The 26,001-nt window shown below is 46.2% G+C and overlaps 1 protein-coding gene across 3 annotated transcripts in view; it reads left to right on the top strand.

Moving 5' to 3' along the window:
- Positions 1-26,001, top strand: part of LOC119455580 (atrial natriuretic peptide receptor 1) — a 302,037-nt gene that overhangs the window by 273,783 nt on the left and 2,253 nt on the right. For all 3 annotated transcript variants that reach the window (XM_037716981.2, XM_037716982.2, XM_049668881.1), the window contains 4 exons: positions 2,475-2,543; positions 2,640-2,814; positions 21,353-21,451; positions 23,268-23,359. In XM_037716981.2, coding sequence (XP_037572909.1) covers positions 2,475-2,543; positions 2,640-2,814; positions 21,353-21,451; positions 23,268-23,359 — 435 coding nt within the window. The remainder of the gene's footprint in view (positions 1-2,474; positions 2,544-2,639; positions 2,815-21,352; positions 21,452-23,267; positions 23,360-26,001) is intronic.

Here is a 26,001-nt window from a genome sequence, read left to right as displayed (position 1 = left end):
GCTCGGTCTTTTCACCGCTTTCCTGCTATCGCAAGATACAGCAGCGAATGCTTTGATAGTAACCCGAAGAAAAACTTTTTTTCGTCTAAATGAAGGACAGTGGCGTTGCTGCAACTTATATCGATCGAACCGACTATGCACTACTCATCGCCGTGAATGGCAAACGAGCAGTGGCAGCGGCACTATATAATGAAAGCCCCTGACGCTTGCACTGTGTATCTTGAGCACCGACCACATTAATACGCGATATACTAACGGGGAGCAGGTGAAAAATTCACGTGTCCGCGAGCATGAAGCGCCGTTCGTGGTTGCATCTTTAAAATGTGTGACGATTAGCAGAGAATGTACGTGCAAATTTTATAAGAACCGCGCAGCGTTGTTCAATGTGGCTTCGACTACGTAGCCGTTCTCGAACGAAACAGCGAGGTCGCCTGAAGCTCCGCTGCAGCATACTTACAGGAGGCATCGTTTCGGTACGGCTCTGTTCTGTTGATTGCGCGCCCGTCATATGTGTAGGCCACAACCACTCATTCGGGGTTGTCGGGGATCGGGAGAAGTTTAAGCGAAACACGTAGAGATTTTTTTTTTCGTTGTTATAGAGGCTCGCTACACAAAGCTGGTACTTTTGTTACATATGCGCATTCTGTGTGCCTTTATTTCACGCATACGAGAAGTATGTCTCTTGAAAAAGAAGATGAAGGTCACCACGTTACATATCGATGGATCCCCCAGCGCTGTCGTCTTCGTGACAGTGATCTTGCCTAAGCTAACAGTGTGCTCTCGACGGCTCTGAATTACCGATTACGATTCCTTCTTCGAGATCGGACGCGAATTTGCTTGTCTTGAGTGTAATACAAAAAAAGCGGCAAGGACACCAGGAATACGGGGGAAATTGCTATGAGCACATACTAAACTTCTCCTTGCTTCTCCACATACTAAACTTCAGCTGACTTTTGTTGCGGACCCGAAATTCAGCGGAGCAGGCTGGGTGTGGCGTTTACATGGCGTTGTATACATTATACCCGATACGGACTATGAGCTGTGCCATGTGCCTCAATCGATATTTGATTGGAATGTCTAAGTTACAGGGAGAAAGGAACTTACCTATTATTTCAGTAGAATCGGCTCCGCTTTTCAAGAACTACTAGATCTACACACACACTAGCTAAGTCCCAGGCCTTCTGCATCAAAACAACGTCCAGCTTTAAGTTTTCTTTTCTCGTTCTTTCAAGAGACTGGCTTAATTGACAAGCTCTAGCCTGTTTACATCAACACCATCACCTGTGTCTCACCTCTGCATACCATGTTCATATAGTTTCTTGCCTATTTTGTTTCTTTCTCGTGTCCCTCCTCTTCCTAGGGCCCTACTGCCCCCGACACACTTCCCGATGCACAGCAGCCTGTGAGCACCCATGTATACTCCGGCAGAATTATTTGCACTTATGTAAAGAGCTTTCTCTCTCTCTCTCTCTCTCTCTCTCTCTCCCTCCATATACTGTGTAATCGTTCTCAAAACGCGCAAGATCGACAGACTCTTGCTGCGGCTCTTGACAACCTCGACGACCACCTGCTGTAGGCGCACCCTATATTGGATCCTTGACGGGACTGTATGCGTGTAGTTCTTGTACCTAGGTAATCAAAGCCTTGCTTCATTTTGCAAAGGTTTGCGGGCTTGGATGTTAAGCCATATGAGCACATTCGCCTGTTATATCTTTACCTCTCGCCAGTCATTATGCTCCACTTTATTGCCGCCTTCTTCCTTCCCCAGCGCAGTGTGTCTCCTGCGGACCTCTTACCATTTATTGCTCTAATCTGCCCCCCCCCCCCCCCTCCTCTCTCTTTCTCCCGTCTCGTTAAAGAAAGGGGGGAGGGGGAAGAACACACAATATAGTGGGCATGTTAGTGGGCGATATATATATATATATATATATATATATATATATATATATATATATATTCTTTATAGGTATAAAAATTTCTTCATAGGTATCGCGGCCAATATACTGTGCTTGAAAGAACATCTACCCTGAACTATCGCGTGGCTCCTGTTACCTCGGTAACTGACCGCCGTTGCCGCAGCACTGAAATCGTTCACGTCTCTCGCCTGAAGCCGTATCTTCGGCGTTCGTATACTTTCTGACCCGCTGCCTTGCCGACCGCAATCGTGAGGGGGGGATTAGTGTGAGCGCTAACTGTGCAGTTCATCATCATCTTCATCTGTATATACCCATCCTCATAATCATCATCCTCATTTGTCGGGTTGGTGATCATTGGCTGTCTCGCGCTGTGTCGAAATAGAAGACATCTGCCTCCGTCCCGGGCGTCGTCTTACAATACATAGTAATAGCATATTAGTAATATAGTGGGCATAGACTGGTGGCATTTGGAGCACCGGCAAAACAGTCTGCTCTGCATTGTTTTTTTCTTTTCGTTGTTCTCAAGCGTTGTTTTCCCCCACGTTCGCGTTGTTTCAGGTGGTAAACCTGCTGAACGACCTGTACACGTGCTTCGACTCCATCATCGAGGAGTTCGACGTATACAAGGTGCGTGCGTGTCATTTTGCCAGAACATCCAGCTGCGCAGTAAAGCGGGACGACACGACTTCCAGTTCTCACCAAGGTGCGCTGCCCTCTCTGCAGGTGGAGACCATCGGCGACGCGTACATGGTGGTGTCGGGAATTCCGGTGCCCAATGGCGACCTGCACGCGCGAGAGATTGCGCGCATGTCCCTCGCCCTCCTGCACAACGTGCGATCATTCACCATCCACCACCGGCCTCAGGAGCAACTACGATTGCGCATCGGCCTGCACACAGGTTTGTCCTCGAAACAACGTTATCATTAGGGCCGTACCGTAGGTCGATAGCTTTCTAAATATCGATTTCAGTGATTGACCGTGTTAGCTGGCAGTACGCCCGTCACTCCAGTGAGGCGCCCCGCCGGGGCGCCACGTCACGAAGTGTAAGGGTGCGCGAATGTACGATATTTCAAATGCACATCAAGCAGCCTTTGCTGTTCGATTAGTATTTGATTCCAGAAATCACTATTCTGAGTATATATATTTGTTTGTTTGGATATTTTAAAACATGGTAACAGTATGCAGCCTACTAGGAGAAATACCGATTGCAAGAGGAGACTGTTCCGAATGGTGCTACTTTCACTGTGACTTTGTTTCTAAAGACCACTTCCCGGGTATAGCATAAGTGGTGGAAACACAAGAAATTGAACTGAAGGTTGTCCCAGATAGTATTTGCAAAATGCATGTCATTTCAGCCATGAAGTCAGATGAAGTGGGGATAACAGCGATGTGGTCGGGAAGGCCATTATAGACTGCTGCTAGAAAAGGGAAGTTTATGCAACACGAACACTCAGTTGCTACATGCACTTACACAGTAAATGCTTTTAACTTGTATCGGTATATCTTATGCAAACGCTGCACGCAAGTTCAGCAACGCAATGTGCAGCTCTGCCAAATGTGCTACATGTCTGTGCTGCAAGCTACATAGCTACAACATTTCACCAGTGTTAAAGAAAAAGCAGAAAGAAGGAAAATAAAAAGCTGTTCCTGTAATGTTCCTCAGTATGGCCGTTGCCAGAAACTCAATTTTTTTCCTGCATCGCATTACGAAAAAACGTATACGCCAGCGCCTTAAAAAGGCATCAACACCGCTAGCTTCGAGTCCGTCAACTAAGTAGGCGAAGATAATTTGGAAAATACGACGTAAAGCCGGGAACGCTGCACGTCGGGGCTGTCACCGTGCTTCAGCCTGGTAGTGGCGCCTCCAGATCATCTATATACTGTTACCACTATAGCACCAACTGGGCGAAAATGTCATTGTTCCTCTGCCATCTCCGATTCCAAAGGTGCGCTCCGATAAGTGCCATGCACCTTTAGTCGCAATACGCTCAAATAAAAGGTGCCGACTTGTCTGGTTTTGCCCGCAATTTGCGCACCTGTCACTTGCCACAATGTGCCGTATATGGCGAGGCGTTTGTAATTTGCTTCATCTTATCACCACTCAAGCTCACGCACCATTCAAGGATTTTCTTTTTCTTCCATCGTTTCCACTGGTTTGGGGCTGTCTCGTTTCTTATCGCCCTCTTCAAGTGACCGTTCCGTTAGCATGTAACTTATGTCTATTGCAGCCAGTTCTTAGACTTTCTTTCCTTCGGCGTTTTCCTCTATTGTGCGCTTAAAGCTGCACATATGCACGCAGAGCATATGTCGCCTTGAAGAAGACAAGTCTGCTTGTCGAAAAGTTTGCCTCCAGCTCTCCCCTTGTTCTCGTTTTGCTAATCGTCTTGAATTTCCATCTCACGCCTTCCCCGTGTTTACGCTGTTAAAGAGAAGTTTATTCAACAAACGGAATCGCAGAAATACGTGTCAACGTGATTTGAAATATAGGAAGACGTCCAAGCATCAGCGACAAAGTCATATACGGTCAACAGGGCACGTTATGATTAGAATGCAAACATTAAGAAGGGAGAATACAAGTCTGGCAGGTGTTATTTCCTGCCAGAAATTAGATGTTATGTTGATGAAAAGATGATAACGAGAAGGTGACCGTACGTGCGCTTGAACGAGCAACGTTTACTGCATGAAAACCTCGGTTGTTGGAGACTTACGAGTTCTTTGGAGAACTCATGCAAGCGTTCACTTCTGAACAAAGCCTAGCCTTAGGCAGCCTGCGAATCTGATACCTCGATTAAGGCAAAGCAATTTTCATGTGGCCAATATATCGCCCTGTTTAGATTTCTTTAGAAAGACGTCCACTGCTTTGGAATACCACTTAGCTCCTTTGATCAACACAACACTTTACTTCGTACATGTGGTGACTTTTTGTTCATTGTTTTACTGCTTTCATCTTCATGTTTTTTCTTCATCATCTTTCATTTGTTTCTCATTTAGACGCTTCTCCGTGTACTTTCTTTTTGCCGAACGAACTTCACGCAGCCTTTATATATCACTTTGCAATGAAATCGAAAATATCGGGCATTTGATTTGATGTTCGAAGGATGATTTTCTCTAATACTCATACTTGAACTCTCCTACAAAGAAGTTAAGGTCTTAAAGCCATCAACAGTATGTGGTCCTTTGTCACTTCTAGAAGGGCTCTGCTGCGAGATTGTTATGCTACGTGTAGGAACAACGCCCGAAAGAGAACGCAGGACAAGCACTGTCCTTCGCTGCTTGTTCGTGCGATCTGTATAACGTATGCAATCGTATCAAATCAACCAGCCTGCAGCTCATCCAAATGCTGTACAGCACGGCTTGTTTCCTAATTGTAAAGCTAGCATTCCCGCAAGGCAAGTTGCCAAATTAATGAAGGAATTGGTCAATCTTAGAACGAGGGCGCGTGTACAGAGGTCGCGGGTGTTATGAGAAAGAAGAATCCTGGCGTGGCTCTCGCAATGAAACCCAGTGCAACCGACAAGCGCTATCGCGAGCAGTTCACGCTTCTTCTTCATTTGAAAGGTTATACGTGCAGACATTCTTTTTTTTTTAATTCTGCCATGCAGAGAAACGCACTCGTGAATTAGGCAATGTGTAAATTATGCTGTAAGACATTAACGAAGTGTTGACTAATCAAAACAACCTGAGCCTGTGCGATTTCATGCTCCCACGTATACACACAAATTCATGCAGCCGGTGCGCATCCTATTTCGCTAAAATAACGCCTGCATATAATTCAATCAACATATTGCTATGGAGCAGTTACGACGAAGAAGACGACGTTTTAGCCTGGCACGGGCCGTTCGTTCTTGACAGAGCTACATGCACATGCGCTTGTAAATAGAACTGTATATAGTCATTCCCGTGCATCTTATGTAACAATATGTTGAAGCGCGAATAGGAAAAAAACAAAATTTTCAGAAAGCTGAAGAGTGGTTACCGCAGTAGGGGATGCGCAACCGCGGTGCACACAATTTGTCAACACGGTTAAGTACGAAAACTCGGTGTCAGAGTGCGAAGCTACTAATCTCTCCAACGCCGCAAATTAACGCGACAGCGTTAATTTGCGCTGTCTTAGAAAATCCAGCGTCTGCGTCGGTGTCGGCAGATTGCGTCGGCGTCCGTGGCCCCCCAAGAAATCATCCCGAACCTCCCCGACCACGCAGGCCCTCTGCATGACGTAGTGACATTAGTGAACTAATTAAATTTCTCAAAGTAAAATGCGTCAAAAAAATCGTCAAGTACGACTTAACCACAACCTACAGACGTGATAACGTCGGATTGTAATTTGACTGTACCAGAAAACATAATTCTATTACAGCAGAAACTGAAACACAAACCCCAAGCCGGCTAAACCCCCAGAAATCCAGAACATGCGGCCGATCTCCCTCACATCCTGCGTCGGTAAAGCGATGGATCACGCCTGCCTGAACAGAGTTAACGGCTACCTGGAGTCCAACGACGTATACCGCAGCAACAGGATCGGCTCCAGAAGAGGGATCTCTACCCAAGACGCCATTATACAACTCAAGGGGCAAGTCATAGACACCACGGGGCGAGGCTTGAGGGCAATACTCGGACTCGTTCTAAAGAAGGCCTTCGACAGGATCGAGCACGCGGCCATCCTCGAAAGAATCGCGCAACTCGCCCTAGGCGAACGAACCTACAATTACATAAGAAATTTCCTTACGGGAAGAACAGCCAGAATCAGACTGGACGATGAGGAGAGCATCCAGGTGGACATAGGCAGCGCGGGCACGCTGCAAGGGTCCGTCGTGTCACCGATGTTTCCAACCTCGTCATGATTGGACTATCGGACAAATTGGAGCAAATAGAAGACATTAATCACAGTTTCGCCCACTGGTATTCGTCCACTGTAACAAGGCTGAGAAAGACAAGATCGACGCGCTCATTAGAAAAGCGGACAGAACGGCACTGGCTCTCCCGCAATACACAAGAAACGAAACGCTACCACAACTCGGGGTACGTAACACGCTGGACGAGATCGCGGAAGCACAGAGGATAGCGCAACTCGAAAGACTCTCCGGAACTAAGGCGGGCAGAGAAATCATAGAAAGATCGACATAAACTACCACGGAATGAAGGGCCCCAAGACGCCAATTCACCCGGACGTCCGAGCCGCAATAAACACGGAAAACATCCCGAAGAAGATGCACCCCGTGCACAATGTCGAGAGAAGAATATGCCGCACGAAAACGAACCTCAAAAATCACTGCGCGCGGGACGGGGTGCTCTTCGTAGACCCCGCCCGGTACCCCCGAAACCGGGTCGACAATGGTGGTGTCGGCGGTGGTGTCTTCGCAATGGCGCTCGTAGACACGAAAGGAAAGACCGTGATGGTGGGCTCCGTCAGGACCAGATCGTCGGAGGCAGCGGAAGAAACGGCAATCGCATTGGCCGTAATCCACGGTTGGAAACGAGACAGAATAATAATCAGCGACTCCAAGATGGCCATTAGGAACTTCACAAAGGGCTGGGTCTCCACGTAGGCGGCCAAAATCCTGAACCGCAGAGTAGTAGAGTTCAGGAACGGCAAAATCACACCCAAATGCCTTAACTGCATCCCGTCACACATGAGGGAAGTAACCACAGAAGACCCGAACACCCCTCCTAACCTCAACGAGAAGGCCCACCGAGCCGCGTGAGGGCTAACCCACCGCGGCTCGGACAGTGACGTAAGAAACAAAGAGAAGCATACCCACAACCGCACAAACAACTAGACAGATCTAAAGAAACAGATTGGAGAAGGTTGCAAAACAGAACCTTCAGAAACCCGGTATACTTAAACAGAGTAAATTCCACACCATACCCAGAAGCGAGCTGCAAGCTCTGCAAGCACGAACACGCAGACGTGGCACACGTCTTATGGAAATGCACAGAGATCAGACCAATATACAGAGAGGACAACATAGAACCTTCTCGAGGAGCGATGGCTAAACGCGCTGACTATATATCCCGGATCTACACGACCAATCCAGCGGGCCCAGGCAGCGGTGGAAAGGCGATGTCTCATTGCACATAATGCCCGGGTGGCCTGAGCCCGGGCTGGCAACCTCGCAGGTGCTTTTATCAATAAAGTTTTTCCGTCCGCCTGCAGCATTTCTACAATTCATGCAGCGGCGCGCCGCGCTTCGCTCCTTGACACCATCCAGATGGCGCTCGCCTCCGCTTTCTTTTTCCTCCAACTTCGCCTCTTCAGCAACCGCGCGCGGAGGCGAAGTTAGAGGAAAACGAAAGCTGCAGTAACCATAGACTCCGATAATTGTTTTCCTTCAATAACCCGATTCTCGGCCAATCCCCCATAGTGGGTACGAGCCACTCTCGAAGGCAAGCAAGCAAGCAAGCAAGCAAGCAAGCAAGCAAGCCAGAAGCCTGATAAGCAGCCAGGGATCTTTGAATGGTATCGCGTTTCGCTCTTAAAAGCGAAGCTTGAGCGTCCTCCAAATTTTAATCCCTGCCGCTTAAGTCTCGTTTCATTAGAAAAAAAAACGTTGCACATAACATGTGCCGGTCCACCATCAAGAGCATGGGGCAACGCCCCAGTCACCTTACGGTTTAAAGCCACTTTCGGCTGGTCGTCTTTGAGTTGCCTAGCAGTGCTACTGTGGTTGTGCATGACAGGCTTAAAGCAGTGTCATCAGAATAAGCAGGTCGAATAGCTTTAAAAGAGCTTTGTTACTACCGTTGTGCCCACTTATGCTCTCAGCAAGGCTTAGTTGCTATCGCATGTGAACTTTGAAATGCTGCCTTAGAGCTGCTGTGGAACAACCAGTTTAATACGACATATGCTAAACTGAAACAGACATGTCGTTCCATGCGGTCCCGTAGTGTTATAGCCTGTATTTTGTGCATTTCTTGTTGTAACCTCTCATGGTGCATCTCCGACTTAAAGTATCCGTCGAGAGCCACGCCATGGAAATTAGGTTCTTTTGTGTCCGGCAGACGTCGGTTGCCGCGAATGAACAAACTTTATACAATAAACAAAAGTAAAAATTATGGTGTGACAAGGCATGTATATAATGGTTACAATACAGATCGAGGGCAAGTAATACAACAATAAGCTATCCGAAGTTGTCTCGCTAACTACTCAGCCCTCTTACTCAGTACTCAGCAAACAGCATCAGTTCCAATCAAAAGACTGAATAACTATAAACACTCTCTAAATCTAAAAAAAAACAAGATTAAGCTACAAAGTGCAGTAGCTCTAGATAACAAAGTTACTTCAACACTCATCGCGCTGAAGACAGTCCATTGCTGCGGTATCACATAGCGAAGCCGCACCCACGGTGATTCAGAGTCCCCGTGCAGCATCTCCTGCGTAGAACATCGAAGCTCCTTGGAAATTTGACACGTCTTTGATATATGCTCGCACCACACACACACACACACACACACACACACACACACACACACACACACACACACACACACACACACACCACACACACACACACACACACACACACACACACACACACACACACACACACACACACACACACACACACACACACACACACACACACACACACACACACACACACACACACACACACACACACACACACACACACACACACACACACACACACACACACACACACACACACACACACACACACACACACACACACACACGCACGCACGCACGCACGCACGCACGCACGCACGCACGCACGCACGCACGCACGCGCGCACACACACACACACGCGCACGCACACGCACACGCACGCACACGCACGCACACGCACGCACACGCACGCACACGCACGCACACACACGCACGCACACACACACAAGAGAGAGAAACACGAACCACTACAGCCCCCTTTAGACATCGCCCCAACGACACAAACTCACGTACTGCCGACCGGCGTGTTTTCACGTAATGACTAGACAAGCTAACATCTCGGACACTCGATTCCCCCCTTACGCACGTCTCACACTCTGTTTTATTTGTTTTATTGAAGTCGCCGTGTTGTTCTATCAGCGCCTGAAAGGCTCGAGACTGGGAACGGGTGAGAATCTCCATCTCCACTGCAGGCGCAAAGCATTCAAGGCCTCAGTGTGGAGAAGAGGAACAGGCGAGACATACCTGTCGCTAACGCGTGACTTTGCGTTTACCCAGCTAAGAAGGTTTCAGCTTTCGCCTCACGTGGTTAGAACGTTCCAGGAGGATCGCGTCATCAGGTGCGACGCAATCTGCTTCAGGCAACAGAGGACGCCCTGATTATAACGTCTCTCAACGCACGCGGCATGCGTAGCATTTGATCCGAGTATAATCATAATAAAGCACTCACTGCTGCTGCATTAGCTTTTGTGTCTCAGTACAAGCAATGCCCAAAGCTCTCAACGCCGCCGCTGACCTTCGCCCTGATTGAGGTGTTCGCTCAAGCTTGTTGATTTTAGAAATATCACTGTCATTATCAGCGTAATTTGTATCCACTGCAGGACGAATGCATATCCCATCGATCTCAAAATACCACGGTCTTGAGTGAGCTTACTGCATGCTATGCCAGAAAATGTCCTTATCTCCGTGACACCACTTATTCCTCTATACCACTTTCAGCTGCACTTCTCTCCCCTTGGCACCCGTTGTGTTGCTCTTATCATCATAATCATCATCATCATCACATATTGTTACGTCCACATCAAGACGAAGGCGGCTCCCAGCGATCTCCAATTACAGTAAGAAGGCCCGCCTTGCGCTGGCTGATTCCAAGTTGGGCCAATTTTCTCATTTCAGCACATCACCTCATTCTCTGCCGTCCTCGACGGCGCTTCCCTTCCCTTTGGACGCATTCTATAACTCTAACAGACCACCGGTTACCTGTCCTATGCATTATAGTTCCTGCCCAGCTCCATTTTGTTCTCTTAATGTCAACTAAAATGTCGGCTAGCCCCATTTGATCTATAATCCCCACCGCTCTCTTCCTGTCTCTTAACGTTACGCCTGACATTTTTTTTTTCGTTCCATCGCTCGTTCCACAGTCCTTAACTTTCTTCGCAAGCTTCTTCGTTATCCTCCAAGTTTCTGCGCCATGTGGAATGCAGTGATTGTAAACTCCAATTCATTGCTACTCAAATAGATCACCGGTAATCTGCACTACACGCAACATGGCCTGCCCAGCTAGAATAAAGGCTTGCCCGGTTTCCCCTCCCCCACTTGCATTTTCACCTCTTTTCCATTTAAACTTCTTGTGCAAGTAATATCCACCTCTTCGAGTAATCAAGCTCAAGGGTTAGAATTGTGCTATCTCTCCCAGGTGATTTTCAGAAATTCTGTGTAGTCTAAAAAAGACACTCTGTATATAACCACTGTATTCTGCTAGTACTGTACCGTACGGAGCCTTACGGAGTAAGAGAAACATTTGAGAACCCCTCATGGTAACACAGTTGATATGTTGGGCCGCTGCTGAGCTCGACGTTGCGGGTTCGATCACGGCCGCGACGGCAGCATCCCGATGGTGAGCGGAGTGCAAAAACGCTGTTGTACTCTGCATTCGGCTCACGTCAGAGAACCCTCAAGGGTTTAAAATTAATGCGGAGTCGCCCACTAGCTTTTGGCATGCCTCGTTATAATATTTTGCTGTTTTTTTTTCACGAACAACTGCAGAATTAATTTAAATTCGAAGTTTGAGAATAAGCCAACGATCACGCAAAACGAAATGTAAGGTAAAGCGGTAGGCGTTAATATGATGAAGATGGAGATGCACCGTTGGGTACGTCGTGGTAGCACATAGGGTAGATAACCGATGGTATATTATGGTAAAATAATTGGCGCCGAGGGTGTGGAAACGCCGTCGAGTACGACCGAGGGTTGATCGAGTCCGATTAAGCGAAACCGGGATGACTGGATATCGCTGGGAGAGGCCTTCGTTTTGCAATGGGCACGAAATAGGCTGGTGTTGGTGATGGTGCTCGGAAAGCTTTCGACAAACTTTGGCATCTGTCAATTTTGCGCGCTTTGCAAGTTAGCGCAGCAGCTAGATTTGAGGCTGAATCGTACCCGTAGAATTGTCAGTTCTGAAAGTCGTCGCCACACCGCCAATGCGACAGTGCTATAATAGAAACTTTCACATTCAAGCACAGGAGCCCGGAGTGTACTCCGTATGGAAATGATGTCTGTTCTCTTCATTGCGTCCTCTCATGCCGAGCTCCCAGCTTTTCATGTTAATAAATATCTCATTCTCTCGTTGCATCCCGTGCCGGTTCCACTGCTTTAAGCGCGCCCTGGTGTGCGCACTCAACAGTTTTACGAACTTGCCGGCTGCTGTTTTAGCCGGCACTATTTCGTTCTAAGCGTTGTTCAATCTCTTGTTTGCGTTTACAGAGTGTAAACAGCTGCATGCGAATCGTGACTAGCGCTTTTCTGGTCGTTGACAAGGTACAAGCGTGCTGCTTTCGTCATGTTCGGCCCCTTCCAGTAACGAGTACAACAATGAATTGCGCGAAGTAACGGAACCTAAACCTCCAAAATACGCTTAAAGGCAAATGATATTTCCAGCTGCAAGAAGTTTACGTTTACATACTTTCTTTAAACATTCGGCACCAAAATAAATTCTAAGGTGGAGACAAAAGCTGACAAGAATGACGTATTGCTTTTATTTTTCTTGCTTTCTTTCTGTTTGCATTGTTGTTTAATGTCTTTGTTGACTGGCAGAACAACTGGATTAGGCGGAACGGCTGCAGAAGGACAAAAAGCAAAAAGAAAATGTTGCGGTGCTATTGGGCTTCTTTTTGCGCAGAAGCAACACACTGTATCGAGCAAGTGTATTCACAATAGTTCTGAAGCGTCACTGAAATGCGATGGAAAACTAAAGAATAGACCACCAGTGCCGTGGCACCGTTTTCTAACCTTCCTTCGTTGCCTTCTGTGTAAATTTCTTGATAAGTTTTTGACACGCTTTTATCTATTTTTTACGCTCAATCAATGATTACTGTCCAAATGAATGGCGTTTGCGTGCATGCTGCCATTGCCGAAATTTAATTCAAATAATACATATAGTTCAGCTGCTGGTAGCAACAATCCCCTTTTTATCCGTCTACCCCTCTCCAGTTTTGCGGCAAGGTTTTAAACAAACTTACATTTGTTTCCACCCGTCGACACTAGTAGTGCAATCAAAGCTACATTAAAATCGTAAATCTGCAGTGAATTCTTCATTGAGTAGAGCCTGCCGAAATCTGCCGCCAATTTTCCATCCACAATTCTTAGTATCCCCGGGTGCCTGTCCATTGGCATTAGCTGCTCCAGCGCGAAGGTTCCATAGATCGAGGAGAGATTCTTTACTGAATGATGGAGATGTTTGCTTGGCAGTACAACTAGCATGCCACTGCAGATGACAAGCGTGATATATGACATTAGCCATTCACAGAGTACAGGAAGCATCGCTTCAACGTCTTAGTACACGCGGTGCGGATCAAAGGAATCGGTAAGTAGATTTGAAGCAGAGTTCTGTAAATAGTGTCGCACAGTACAGCTGGGGGCAGGGAGGGAACCGGCTACAAAGAAAATAGTTTACTGAATCTACGCGCTCCTTGCAATGCGTCGAGCCCAAACAATTCTTCTGTTCACCATATCAGCATTGAATCTGTCTTGTCCGGAGTTCTTCGACACTGGGAAGCTCTTCTGTGTTAAGGTGTTTAGGAACAGCCTTCCCCAAAGCCCAACTTGAAAATAATGCAGCTGCCCCGAGTACGCCCAAATGTTTGAATAAGGAGAAGTACTAAGCTGGAGAAAAGCGTTTGCGACAGCACGGAGAAGAAAGTTACTTTGTTCTTGGCCTCCATGGCTTTATTGCGTCTAAAATTCATGCTATAAATATATAATACTATAATACATTTGTTCCGGCTTACTGCCTGGACGCTTTCTACAAGTGGTAAAAAATGTGGTTAAACAGTGCTTGCGTGAAAGCAAGAGAACAACCATGCACTACGTCTATCGCTCCACTATAGCGACAGTGTCTTCCGCTCCGAGCCTTTTACAAGTTTGGGGATGGATCTCTCTACATTAAGAACCATCCGCCCACTTCGAAAATGATCATACGCTGCACTTTTCACGTGTGCTGTGACGGAGTAATTCATTTAGAGTTGGTGTCGAATTTACCCATGGTATTTATTGCTCTCATCCCGGGGATGCACGGCTTGTGGCGTACTTGAAAGCATTTACATTGACAATTCTCTCAGGTTTAACAATGCTTCAAAAGAACTTGCTCCATGTTGTTTCATGAACAAGTGGAGAGCCACTGTTCAGAGAAACGCATCAAGTGGAAGTTTATCATCGAAAGAGCGGCCTTCTGGCAAAGCTTAGCTCGCACGGTGAAAGCTTCCCAACGAAAGAAGAATAGCAGAGCTGGACTCACTTCCGAAGAGCTGCGTGCAACACTTTGCGAAGTAGAAGCCGTGGTAAACTCTCGATCACTCACTTAAGTCGCATCCTTTTTTTTTTTGTTTTTTTTGTTTTTGTTTTTTTTTTGCGGGAGTCCTCACGCCTTCACATTTCCTGACAGGGATACAGACGTACGGCTCTCCGTACTCCAGGTCAAGAGAAATAACCATCTTCTAAGAAACAGGTGACCAGAAGACGTTACACCGTCAACAACTGCTAAACCACTTCCGGAAGCGAAGAAGAAACAATTATTTGTTAGCTCTGTATTGAGTCAACGACAAGTCTTCTCAAAAAATGGGGAAAAGTGCCATAGTGACAGAAATTTTGAAGGGGGACGACGATAACGCTAGGACCTGCGTAGTTAAACTGCCGAACGGGTCTACACTGCAAAGACCGGTGCAGCTTCTCTACCCATTAGAGCTCTCTACTACGTGAAGGCCGCCTCGTTCGTGCAAATAATGCGGCTGCCCCGAGGACGCTCAGTTTCTTTGAAGAACTGATTGATCGATATGTGGAGTTTAACGGCAAGAAGACAACATGGAGAAGAAAAAGAAGCTGATCAGTTCTTGGCCGGCATGGCTTCATTGCATCTAACAGCAATGCATGCTGTAAATATAATTCCTTCGTCCCTGCTTTTCTTTTTTTTCTTTTTTTAGACTGATACGCTTGAATGAGCCTATTTCACGTTGTGGTGTATTAATTTCCTGTCGCACGTGCTTACCACGACTTTCCATTTGTTCTTCTTACATGTTTCGGTAGGTATGTCGTCAAGGGTCCTGTATACGAACACTTTTATCAGAAACAGTCACAACGACTTACTTTACGGCTTTGGCTACAATAACGCTCACAAAACAGCCACTGTACTTTAATTAGTTTGTTTAGCGTGACAGCACATGTCATCACCGTAATGGTGTTTGCCTTATGTCACCCTCGGATGAATCTGCACCTGTTAAATGATGTGCACAGTTCACGACAAAGATACGAAACGTACAAACACTGCACTTACTACACAACTTAAGTGTCTCATTCAGAGCAGTGTCTCTAAGAAAACGAAAAAGAGCTTTCGTCGCGCGAAATGCAAAGGAAGTGCTAGTCCAGTGGCGAAGGACGTGTTTTAGTTCAAAGGATGACAATTGGTGAATATTGAAAGCGGACACTAACCCTTTCAGTGTCGTGTTTTTTCGAGGTCACGCACCCCAAACGTCGGGGTTTTTTGCCTCGAATATTATAAAGTTAACTCAATGGTTTATTTTTGGTTGAACAGAAATGAAAAAAAGGACACAGATAATGCGAAATGCACTTTTAGTTTGGTCCTGCCATTCGTATCTGACAAAAGGAATGTCAAAAGGAACTCGATCGGCAGGACAGAAACATACTGGTACGTCAGTGGCGCTGAAAGGGTTAAGGCCGTTCTTTGTAATGTACATAGCCTACAAGCGCAGATCAGGCGGGCCATATCTTCGCGTGCTTTGCACGTAGGGCACAGTGATGACGTTATCCTACCCATGTAGGCACACCACCAGGCAAACCTCTCCAGTATCCATTAAATCACTCTTTCTCTGCACCTGTTACCTAATCATGTCTTACGTGAAGCAATATTTAGTCTGCCGCTCCTTTTTACGCTAACTAACGCTTACTCACGCTTGGTTGGAGTGGTTGATTGCAACGCCTGTGACGAAACTGTAGAACACCTATCGTGTGCAACGATGGCATGGACGCGAATGCACGTAATCTAAAACTTTGGACAGTTCAAACGAAGTAGAAATTTGTCCTTCGCCATCAAGCTGGTGCAATCAGGCAGTTTTCAGAGCGAAAATATGATCTTTCTCTGGCCAGAGTGAGCTTTTTTCATGTGTATGTGTTATTTCGAAGAGAGGCCTAAGCCTGTGCAAGTTACAGAGACTGCACGACAGTATATTCATAGCAAGCGTATCGCTTATAATAGTTCTTATCGACATATAACATTTAACGAATCATCATATGTATGCTCATATTCTTAAATGAACGTATATTTTTAGGCATTTCTGCACCGTAAGTTTTAGGCCCATATAGAGCCATGTTAACCGTGTCACCTTTCATAGAACATTTCCCTGTTCATTAGAAAGCTTACGTTTGATGCTATTAGCATTATTTGGCTACATCAGGCTTTTTGAGCGTATCATCCTGCTGATATGCTGTGTTTCATTTTATCGTTAACAGAATTTTTTTCACAGAATAACCGTGGCGCGTAGCACAATTCTACTACTTGAGCTGGATTTCTCTTTGAAGCGGATATTATTTGCGCTAGAAAAAAAAAATCTTCATCTTCTTTCTGGGGTTTTATGAGCCAAAACCAGTTAATATTTGGTAATTAACAAAGTTGTGCTAATCAACTTTACGGTACACGCAGGAATTACGGATTAAAGCCAATGACTTCGAAAGTAGCTTCTACTTGGAACGAATTTTAGGGAAGACACCATTCTCCAGACCTGCGTTCCCAAAGTGGAGGAGGAGGATGGGTGTTGCTTGCTGCAGGCGGGCCTTGCAAAAGTTACCGGCAATTGCTCCGCCTGAACGCCACCTATCAGCCGCGATATGGTCTGAAACACTTCGCAGTACAACTAAAAACACCAGGTTCCAAAAAACAAGTATGGCTTTTTGGGCTAGTTGGTTAGATACATTTGTTGTATGCATACACTTTCCCATGCCCTAGAAGACACGACGTGGTGAAGTCTGGCAGCCCATGCGACATTGAGACGAAATGTATTGGTGTTCCAGTAATTTCCGACCTTCAATAAAAAAAAATCTGAGCTTCCTTCAAGAAAAAGGAAGTTCAACAATAGTGCAACATTACCGCAAGCTTGACAGCGTTTATCTCAACACTGGTGTGCTTGTTTCAAAAGCCGTTCCAAGTGGATATTCCTTGAGAAATCACGGCCTTCAATTCGCATGTTGCAATATGTGCGCTAAAGTAATTTGCGAAATTCGGTTAATTAGTCAATTATGTATTTTAATTTCCAGCGTAAGTAATGTACCAGATTTGTAATCTAATGAGTAAATTTGCGCTACATACCAGAAGTGACCCTTTTTTTTAATTCTGTTAGCCGTAAAAAATAAAACGCATATTCATTGGTCTGATCGCAACGGGCAGTAAACGTAGAACTAACATTCCTGAATATTTCCCTGGGCGCTGACCAACGCCGACGGATCCCGGTTGGTCTAAAGCCCCCTGTATATAAAAAGTATATAGCGACACTCTCCTCCTCCGCCTTCCCTCCTCCTTGTTTGTCATCGTCTTTCGCGCTCTTTTCTCGACCGTGGCGCCGCCTACACCGCTTGAGACACGTCCACTTGTTTATCTTTCACCGTTGACCGCTTTTCACCGCCTAACAAATGTTAAACGTAATCGCTCGGCGCAGAACGCGCCTGCATGTATCGGAAGTTTCTCGAACGTTATCGATGCGTCTATCCGTTTTCTGTTGTCACCGACGCTTATGTAATCTGGTTGTTTGAGTGTCGCGAATTGTGTAGTACTTTCTGGAACGCACGCGGGCACCAGGGATTACTGTCGAACCTTCGATGACTCATCCATGAAAGCCGACGCGTTTCGCCGCTGATCAGATTTCGACGATCGCCGACTGTGTTCGCCGCTATCACTGTGCTCCTCGCAGATGAAATGTTCCAACTGCAGAAGGAAATCAAGTCCGTGCTCATAGCGTACCATTTTGCTAAAATCTTTATGCTTAGAACCAATTTAGATAGATGCGTTCTGTGCACGTGTCATGAAATGCATTGCTGTTCCGGCTAATCGTTATTTTGCACAGCGCGGGGACGTATTGTCCACCAGCAATGCGCATCGCCTCAGATTCGGACTACTTTGATTACACTTTGCGAGTGCTGACACACAAATTGATAAATACCCGCACATACGTTCCGTAATGGAGTTCAAACCACCTAAGTTGGACTCTAAACAAAGAACACTGTTTTCTTGTTTTTATTCTTCTAGCAGCCCTCACACATCTGCCTTCGCGCCGGCACATTGTTTGAAGTCGGTTGACCTAAAGCACACTATTTTCCAGATTATTCTATGGCAGCTGCACGACTTTTGGTAAGCAGTTAATCATCAGGAATGATTTGGGTAGCATATGAGACAGAACGGCATGACTGCTATCACAATTCGCGAGCAGGGGCCAAAGGTGTACTCAAGGGAACGCGGCGCCTATATAAGGTGTGTGTTTTTTTTTAGCTGCACCATGTTTTGAAAAATTGCCTTTGGCATGTAGCGCAATTCTAACCCTTGAGATACATTACTCGGTGGAGCGTTCATTACGTCTACTAAAGATCAAGATGCCTAATTGAATAATTAACATAATTGCAGTAACGAACTTTTTAATCAACAAAAAAAAGGTTAGCAGTAATTTTAGCGTACGCTACAGAGGATGAAGCCATTCTCCTTCGACTGCGTTACTTTCTATTACTTGTCTTCTCCCACCAAAGGACGTGGGTTCGAGTGCCTTAATTAACTGTGCCTTATTTAACTTCGCTCTAATTAACACCAAATGTCGCAGATTCGACTGCCACCAAAGTTTGCGGCTCCAAGGGCGTTGTTTAGAAATATCTTAATTAACTTCGACTTGATTAACACCAAAGGTTGCAGGTTCGACTCTCGACCTTCACGATGTCAATTGTAATTCAACTTGGAGATAACCGGTTCGCCCATATTTCGATGTTGGGTCTTGGGTTGGAGTGCCTTAATTAACTTTGCCCTAATTAACACCACAGATCGTGCTGACGCTTCTTCTTCACCTCGACTTCACGCTTTCTTCTAAAGAAATTGTATGTATCAACGTAGACTAACAAACTGATTCTACCGCTTCGTGGACTGGAAAACCGCTGAAATCAGTCGGCCCGCACGTCCTACACATACCTTGTAATGCATGCGTCCGATTCGGCTATATAGACGGCGAGCCTGCGCCATGGTGATTTCCCGTGACAGCGTAAAACATGCACGATTCGGCCTTAGCCCGGGACCCGCGCTGGCTCGCAGATCCTGACTTATTAATCCGGTTCATGTGCAGAGCTCGCTTGCGAGAACACAAGACAAACGGAGGGATGTCGTCGCAGATCGTGAAGCTGCACTCGTGAAGCCGAGCTGATCCGCGAGCACGAGTTTCGAGCTCGATTCAGAAAAGGAATACATGAAATTAAGCAAGAAGCTTAATGATGGCCACTCATTCTGGTTCAAACTTTGCCCGCGTTGTGCACGTCCGTTATTATTATTTTTTTTTTTTGCGTGGAATGTTTTAGCGCTTCCCGAGACGCCGCTGCAACAACGGCTCCGACCTTCAGAGTTTTTTTTTCTTTTTTTTCTTTTTACGGCTGCTAACTTCGTTTTCCGGAAATGCAATATAAGCTCCCCGTGATTAGAACAGACGCGAAGGAAACTCGCGTTGTTCAGTCGTTCTTTTTTGGCCACCAAGTTGTTTCCACGCAACGTTTGTTTCGTTTGTCTGACAGGCTGTATCGAACAAGAGGAGCGAAGAAAAGAAAAAGGCGACTTCTTAAAACCGAGTTTCTCTGAGCTGTTCGGGTTTCACTGAAGCAAGCAGCTTGGCTCGGTGTAATTGCGAGAACAAAATTTTCTCTTCGTCGCGTGATTTTCCGGAGAGGTATAGGAACGTTACGCAAGATAGGGCACACAGGTTGGTTTCTCTAGAAAACTGGACCGAGCTCTAGCGCTGCCAGGCAACCTAAGGAGGAAGGCCGAGTGTGATAGGAGACGCTGCGTCGTATGAAATTGCGCTGTTCGGCATATATCCATACTACCATCTGAACACTCCCCATCTTCCACTTTTCGCATTCATCCCATGCTCATCATCGTCGTTATATGCGCTTGATTCTTGCGCCGTATCTTCCCAGGGCAAACATAACTAATGCAGCGAGTAATCCCGGCCAAACTTTTCCGAGGGCAGCATTCATAATTAAAACGTTAACGAAGCCGAAGAAGTGCGACCTTCAAGCGTGGGAAGCCTTCCACACATCGCATCCCTCTTTTCGCCGGCGCATTTAGCGTCTGTTGCACAGACGGTACCCAGAAGCAACATATAGCGCGTTTGAAAATGAGCTTTTTTTTATGGCAAATACTTACTGCAACCTATCGAATTGCGCAGAAAACAAAAAGCTACAAAATAGAGTTTCAATAAGTAAAGCAAATAAAATAGCTCAGCCCATGAAATCTACTTATAGAATGCATCGTGGCCAAAAGAAACCGGCCGTCTCAACGAGTTGCGTTAAGGGACTCCACAACAACTCTGCAACGGCCAGAGTGCCCCCTATTGAGCTACAAGTCTCCGAGAAGCGTTGTCAAACTTCGTCTGCTGAAACAAGAAATTTGCCGCAAAATTTTTAAGAACAAGAAAGAAACGTGAGGTTTCACTCTGTTACTCGTCATATGTTTTATTTTTTTCGTCCATGTAGTTGTTTCACGCCTTTAGTTGTCATCTGGGATGTGACATACTGTTAATTGCGTGCACTGATTTCAATTCATATTTCGGTGCATTCGAATGGTAAAATTTTCGCTGGAACACGATCTCCGAATGTCGAACACCTACCTGCATGTGTAAGTAGACCAAAAAATCTCACTAGAAAATGTAACTTGTTTGCAATATACGCAGTGCTTTTTGGGCAGGTTGTAAGTGATCATCAGGTTGTAAGATCATCGGCACAGCGTGCCGATGATCTACAAGCATCGCTTGTATTAATAGGCAGGCAGGACCCAGTAATCGCCGTAAGCTCGGATACTTCGTAAGAGAAAGCTAATCAAAATTTTTAACACACCTAGTAGTGATTATGGCTGTTATTATTTTCATCTCAAGCGAATGATTAGCACAAAGACATTACTGAAGCTCCTTTATACTTCTCTATTCGCACTACGTGTATTTCTTCAAATGTTTAATTTCGTGAACCAAAGAGGAGGCTGTTTTTGTTGATGCCCCTGCACCGCTTGCGTAGGACCCTGCGTGGCAGGTGTGGTTGGACTGAAGATGCCTCGGTACTGCCTGTTCGGGGACACGGTCAACACCGCCTCGCGCATGGAGTCTTCAGGAATGGGTGAGTTCACCTACAAATCCAGAACATCAACGTTTGCTTCGTTCACATCTGTAGTAACCTTGAAGGGTACAAAGCGATTATCAGTTCTGTGGAAGGTTCTTCAGTCGCAGAATCATTTGACTCAATTTATTCAGAACTGACTTATCGAGAGAATGAGCGATATTTCTCTCCCGTGTCCTTTTTTTTGTTTTTGTTTTTACTTCCTCTGGGTGTTACTGAAAACCCGTATCGTGCTTAACCAATCTCGCATAAAGAATCAGCAACATCCAATCAACTCGGAACAGGTCACAGCCCTTTGCGGAAAGCATGTATATCTTAACAAGGAGTGTACCAACGTCTGGGATGTGTTTCTGGCTCCCAAAATCGCGTCCGGCGAAGCATAGCCTTTAAGATCCGCATTTTAAATCCAGAGGTCGTCATCCTAAGGCACGCTTAGCACGCTACTTCAGGTGGGTATGATGAAAAATTAAATGGCATGCACAGATATACACCACAACACTCAACAAACAAAAGCGTCTCAATGAGACATCTGTCTCTGATGAAGTTTAAATGTGTACTCGTTGCGCCATATGCACGTTAGTTCATGAGCCATAAACGTATCTTAGATCAAGTGATGCCATTGTTTGATGAATGTTTAGTGTGGGCATTAGGGCTGTTCTTTTAAATGTAAATCTGCAAGCGCAGATTAAGTGGACTATGTCTTTCCATACATTGTACGCCGGGTACAGGGCGATCCTGTCAGTTTGATTTTAAATGGAAAGTATTTAGCCGACTGCGGTGCGGTGCAGTGAATGCCCGTCCACGCCTGTTAAGGCCAAACGGCATGTGAAACTCGCACTTCGGATCGTAAGTGTAAATAGGTTCGTACTGCTGCTCTGAGTCTGTTTAGACACCACGCAGCGGGCGCCTCACAATACAAGACAAAAGAACTGATCCGTCACTTCTAGAAGAAGGCATCGGGAGTAGTACTGTATAGTGTCGTGTGTCGAACCAGCACAGCGCAGTCTGCATGCATGTACATTGCCCGCTACTACGCGCAATGAGAAAGCAGTCACAGCAGAGCAACGCTTAGCTTCACACCACAGGCTTCTGTGGCCCCTGGTGACTTTAGGGATAAGAAGGTAGTACGCGAGTTTGCTTACATGACCCCGGAGCTCAGAGCTAGCTAATGCATTCCAGTGACGCGCTGTTGTACAGAGGCATAAAATGCACGTACACTTCGTGTTCGACATGCAACGCTGCACGTATGCTCCAACACAGTTACACGAGGACAAGCAAGCGAGAACTTTGTAGCACGTAGACCAGGCTGCACACAAGTTCTATACATCACTGTATTGTGCTTGCAGGCGAGCTAATGCACGCAAAAGGAGAGAGAAACAAAAGGGGGTTAAACTGGAAAAAACGTCCGCTTTGCTACCTTGCACAGGAGGAATGGGAAGAGAAATAGAGGGAAAGAGTATGGGAAATTAGCGTATAAAATCCTGCCGTGGCTCTCAGCTGTCCAGACACAGGAGATGCGCGATTATTTGATCACAACTGCATGTGTCAGAGGTAAGTCTATCGGCTGTTTTAAAAATTGACGTCTGCCACCGAGCCACAGCCGGTACAAGAGCGTTTATTCACAGATTAATAGTCCGCGGTAATACACACATTATTCCCGGGGAGATATATACGTATAACTAAAGAAAACATAGAGAGGTTGTTGTGTCCAGTGTGAAACTGGTTGTCTAACAACTGTTGTTGTCAAGTGCTTACGACGATGTCCTGCCGCCTTTACTTATTGGTGCTTTTTCGTTGTTGCTGTTTTGCATGTCAGCGTTGAAGATCCACGTAAGCTCGGCGACAAAGTCAGTGCTCGACAATTTCAAGACATTCCGGCTGGAGCTTCGCGGAGAAGTGGAACTCAAGGTAATTCATGCCATCTGGCTGTTCTTGCTCTTTTCGCTTAACTAGAATTCAAGGCCACATCCACGCATCATTCCTGCGGGCAAATCAGAGATTACTAGAAATGTTTCAGAGGTCACATATGCGAAGGGACGCATAGCTTCATAGCGCAATCACAGACCGACGTTGTTTTTAAACAGAGTGACAGCGCTTTTAACGGTTGTACAACTTACCGAGTGTGATAGAGAACGCAGTTTTTTTGTTACTCATACCAGCGTGACTTGTTCTCGGCTTCGCACTAACGGTGAGAGCACGAAAACGTGCACTGGTATGTATTAAAAATGCCAGAAAATGAATTCCATTTGTGCCGTGAACCAGACACGTTGAAAACGAATGATCGTAACGTATAAAAAGCAAACGTGTGTGATTTACCAACAAAAACGCACGTTTAAATTCAGGAAGACTTCGAAGTGACAGCGCACGCGTCGACGCTGCAAATTCAATAGAATAATCGAGAAATTTTGGCGGCTCATCAATGCATTATGTATGGAGCCCGGTCATCATATATGAAAACCTGTCCACACGACAGCGTCGTCTATTGATCCCACAAGGAAAGAGATGTGACAGTGTTAAGTCTGCGCCCGTGCGTAAAAATCACATTAACCTTCTACGCACGCTACGTACGTGCGCGTCGCCCCTAGCATGTGCTGCGGATACCGGCGAGCAACCGAATCTTTAATTATGGTAAAGGCATTTTATGCATACAGAATGTCTTCCGGTGAGATTTCGCTGAATAGGCAATGCTGCAATAAGTTAAAGGGGTGCGGCATATTCCAGTATGTGAGCATGTGTAGATCATTACAGCGTAAAGAAGACCATTCTGGTGAAGTCCTGGACAGTTTGAGGCATCACGGTTTACGAACAAAATGTAGGAATGAGGTCCACGAGACTAGACTTACGTTGGTAGGAACGACAACGTAACTGCACAACCGCTGCGCGAGTTTTCGGCTGTGCACCAATAAGACGCACTTGTCGATACGTATGGGTGAACCGTTTAATATATCTGACTATTTTCCCGGCAAAACGCGCCAAGGTGTCGCCAAACTGGCGTTCCCATGTACACATTTTTTTGCCACTTTGGCACAAAAATACGCGGAAGGCCTATACATTTCATGGCACGTTTTTGAAAACGCATATCGCAAAAATCACAATAGAACGCACGAAAGTGCTCCCTAGAAGTTCAAGGACGCCGCCAGGTCAGAAATGTTGAACAAGACTGACCCGATACAGAGGCTAAAGTCCTAGGTGCTTGGCATCAACCATCACCAAACCAGTAAGTATGCACGTGCTGCAATCACTCCCCCCCCCCCCCCCCCCCGGAAGTCTTTGGAGACATTGAAAATACGCTTACGAACTTATGTGAACTCTATTCATTTCGTATTTGCCTTTCCTTGTTTCTCTCTCTGTCTTTTGAGTACCATACTGTAAGAAAGGACACGACACACACGCCTGAGTCGTGTCCTTCCGTAGTCCGTGCGTTATTTGCGCTATTCCTGGACAGAGCCTCTACCATTCTGAATGTCAGTCGGAAAGCGGTAAATCTTTATCAAACAGTTGTCGCTCCCGAACAGAAGGTACAATGGTTGTTGAGCGCAATTGTGGGTAAAGTGCCAAAACGATGGTGCAGGATTCACCTGCGCGTCTCGTAACATTGCATCGCCGACGCTTCGCTTAAATCCCGGTGCTTTCGAGGCACCTCGACGCTGAGGCACTAATTGACAGAAGCTCACGAAAGGACACCGCACGTCAGTCTCGGCTCGTAAACACCGGAAAGCCTCCTTCGTACGGAGCGAACACAGAAGCGAAATCTCAGGGAGCACGACACGAAGCCCCCGGAGGCCAACTGACCCCTTCTTCCGGGTATGCAGTATCGGCACCTCCAAAGCTCAGCACGCTGTCACAGACTCGCCCATGAATCTATTATTCAACGTAGCCTCTGGCTGGCGGGGACAGTTATCCATCCGCTCGCCAGCCTTTGCCTAGACAACGTGTCACAGTGTTTACACCTATTTTACGACGCTATGTTCAACATTCGCGCCGTATACACTGCCTTAAATTGTATAAAACTTTGCCGTTAAACTTCAGTTAGGCCACAACGCACTGCTGACGACATGCTGTACACGGAGTACAGAATAATTGTTTACTACGTGGCTGTGCGCTTCACAATTCTTCACAAACATAGATGCACAGAGTCGGAAGCTGAGGTTACCCTTGTCCGAATTACTGGAAGATGAAAGTGTACAGTTACGCTCATAAGGGTGTATACTGGTCGGATAAAGTCTCATAACATTGATAATGACACCAGGCTGCGTGGAGATGAGCTAGCGGCACAATGCTTACGCATACTTGGATGACTCCCAGAGGAGTTTCTGCGTGAATGTTTTCGTATGTCTTCAACGCGGAGCAGTCTTGGGTCACCTTCCACCACCGTGTTGAAGGTCATATTGAAACGTGAATGTTCATAAACAACCCTTCCTCTGTGCAGTTCTCACGGAGCTTATACTTTTCCCGCTCCCTTATTAGGCCAGACCAACGAGCACTTCCTTAGGTGGTCTTAACAATTCATGAATCGTGTGCAACCAACATCGCCCCCTATTTATGCCTCG

Source organism: Dermacentor silvarum, chromosome 6 (assembly GCF_013339745.2).
Source record: "Dermacentor silvarum isolate Dsil-2018 chromosome 6, BIME_Dsil_1.4, whole genome shotgun sequence".
NCBI classification, from domain to species: domain Eukaryota; kingdom Metazoa; phylum Arthropoda; class Arachnida; order Ixodida; family Ixodidae; genus Dermacentor; species Dermacentor silvarum.
This window is presented reverse-complemented; position numbering and strand designations above follow the sequence as displayed.